The 2,567-nt window shown below is 42.3% G+C and overlaps 1 protein-coding gene across 1 annotated transcript; it reads right to left on the bottom strand.

The window, feature by feature from the left end:
- Positions 1-231: 231 nt before the first annotated feature.
- Positions 232-2,563, bottom strand: LOC125518377 (serine/threonine-protein kinase PBL36-like; the record flags this gene model as incomplete). Its single annotated transcript, XM_048683243.1, has 6 exons — positions 232-480; positions 571-921; positions 1,288-1,411; positions 1,490-1,623; positions 2,164-2,299; positions 2,378-2,563. Coding segments are annotated over 6 exons (948 nt in total), but the record flags the coding sequence as incomplete, so codon positions are not given.
- Between the last annotated feature and the right edge of the window lie 4 nt (positions 2,564-2,567).

The following is a 2,567-nucleotide window of genomic DNA, read 5'->3' as shown; positions in this document are numbered from 1 at the left end:
TCTGGCTGCCCCTACCCTTCCTTGCCTCAGATCCAAATGGGTGACAAACACACCAAAAAGGGACTATCCCTGTCCTGGGAGGATAGCCCTACAACCAAACACATTCATAAGCACCCAAAGCAGCAGGTTCAGAAATCACAGCAGCAACCATTTTTCCCCCTATGAACTAGACCACTGGGATGACACTAGCATACACCGCTACCAGGCCAAACCATTCTCACACACCAATCAGATATTAACTCATTATTATTACAACATATCACAATCAGACAATGTCATCGATTCGCTCAGGCAACAGGCAAAAACAGTCTGATTGATCTAAGCGAGACATGGGTGTCAGAGCTCCAATTTTCGTTGGACATGGAGCCCAATCTTTTTTTTTTCTGTACAGTTAAAACAAGACCAGCATCCAACAATGCCAAGAAATCATAGAAATGCCGTTTTTCTCGTGTCAGACTGGCAATCACCGCCGCGCCTTTCCTGTCATGAAGAAGAGAGCACATTCCCAGTTAGCTTCACTTTCACTCTTGTCAAAAGAAAAGTCAGGGTGGATTCAGATATACCACTCACCACGGGGTGATGACCGGGGCCTATACGACACGGCGGCCATGTCGTTAAGGTCCTGCAGCGGCGTCAGATGCTTGACAACCTCGTCCATCATCGGGCGCGACTTGCTGTCACGGTTGAGGCAGTGGTGGCAGATCTGGGCAACCTTCTGAACACCTCTGACGGAATAGTTCAGTCCCAGGCGAGGGTCTACGAGCTGATAGAGCCTTCGCCGGTCGCTCAGATACGGCCTCGCCCATGCAACGAGGTTCTGCTCCCCTGGAGGTCGCTTCTTGTCCACTGATCTCCTGCCAGTCAGCACCTCCAGCAGCACGACTCCGAAGCTATATACGTCGCTCTTGGTTGTTAAGTGGCCTGAACAGTGTGCTTAATATGAGATATAAAACTTGGCATGTCTATTGCCACAACAAATAATCTTAAACTGAGTTTTTGTTCTCTTGGATATTATCACATTCAAGAAACTGGGAAAAAAAGCTGTAAAGTACCAACTAGTCACTGAAAATTCCTATCACAGCCAAGAAACTAGGCAAGAAACTACCAACTACTCCCTCCATTCCTAAATATATGACATTTTGGTAGTTCGATTTGAACTACCAAAACGTCATATATTTAGGAACAGAGGGAGTATAAACAGAGCTTATCATTCTCTTGGCTATTATCAGAGCCAGTAAAGTAGTACCAACTAGTAACTGCATGCTGAAGAATTCTCGATGCATGTACCTGTCATTACATACTCGGGCGCAGCATAGCCATAGGTGCCAAGAACTCGAGTAGAGACATGGGTTTTATCACCTTGGGGACCAGCTTTTGCGAGCCCAAAATCTGAAAGTTTTGAATTGTACTCCTGTAAAAACAGAACTTTCACAGTTAAAGCAACATACTACACGTAAGCATGGGAAAAATAAATTGACAATAGAATTACCGCATCGATAAGAATATTTGATGTCTTAAAATCCCTGTAAATAACTGGTTTGGGACCAACATGTAGGAAGGCTAGACCTTTAGCAGCACCAAGAACAACCTTCATCCTGCACGGCCAAGGTAGGGGAAGAGTCCCTTCAAGATTAAACAAAGTATAAGATAACAGGAGAATAAAAAGGGACAAAACAACACACACGTAGTAAAAAACGAAGTAAACATAGCTAGGCAGGGATGAAAAGCAATAATTAAAGTAGAAGAAACCCCACACAGACCAGTGTTCCTGTAAGGATTTGTACCAGAAGTTGGAGTTCTAAATAACAGTTAAAAAAAGTTATGATTGTTCTGAGTTTGAACTGCAAAAAACAAGCTAGAGATAGTAAAGCATGCATACCACCTTGGGATAAAAAGATTAACATGCAACTGGTCACCTTTAGATTATTGTCTCTTTGCAAAAAATTATTGATTTTCCTTTCAGATATTAGATAGGTTGAACTTCAGAATTCCTCCAGATACGATATTATCCTAATATTCAGATGTCATTATGTGTTTCCTTTCAGAAAACAGTTCCTCCAGATAAGAATAAAATAAAGCCTTCCAAGTTTCAGCACACACTGTAGGAATACTAAATCTAAAAACAGCAACATTCAATAGTAATATTTGTAGTTGATTGCTCACTTCTGAAAAGATGATTTTCTAGACTTCCCCGTGCCATGAATTCATACACAAGCAGCCTTTGGTCATCCTCAATACAGTATCCAATCAGCTTAACAAGATGTTTGTGATGCAGCTGTCCCAGAAAGTCAACTTCCGCCTGCAAATTGATTTCTTTGGAAGTTATAACTCTACCCAAAGAAAGAAATTTAGGACTTAAGAGGTTTGTATTACTTACCACCCATTCTCTATGACCTTGAAGAGCATTTTCCTTCAGACTTTTGACAGCTACAGTCAGACCAGTGCCAGGTTTTGCAGGAGCTGTACTGTTTGGCTCAATCCACCCCTTGAACACATACCCAAATCCACCTTCTCCGAGAATACTGTCTGGTCTGAAGTTAACAGTGGCAGATTTCAGCTCTTGGAAA

This window comes from Triticum urartu, chromosome 7 (assembly GCF_003073215.2).
Source record: "Triticum urartu cultivar G1812 chromosome 7, Tu2.1, whole genome shotgun sequence".
In the NCBI taxonomy this organism is placed as follows: domain Eukaryota; kingdom Viridiplantae; phylum Streptophyta; class Magnoliopsida; order Poales; family Poaceae; genus Triticum; species Triticum urartu.
Note: the sequence above shows the minus strand (reverse complement) of the source record. Positions and strands in the feature narration are given on the sequence as shown.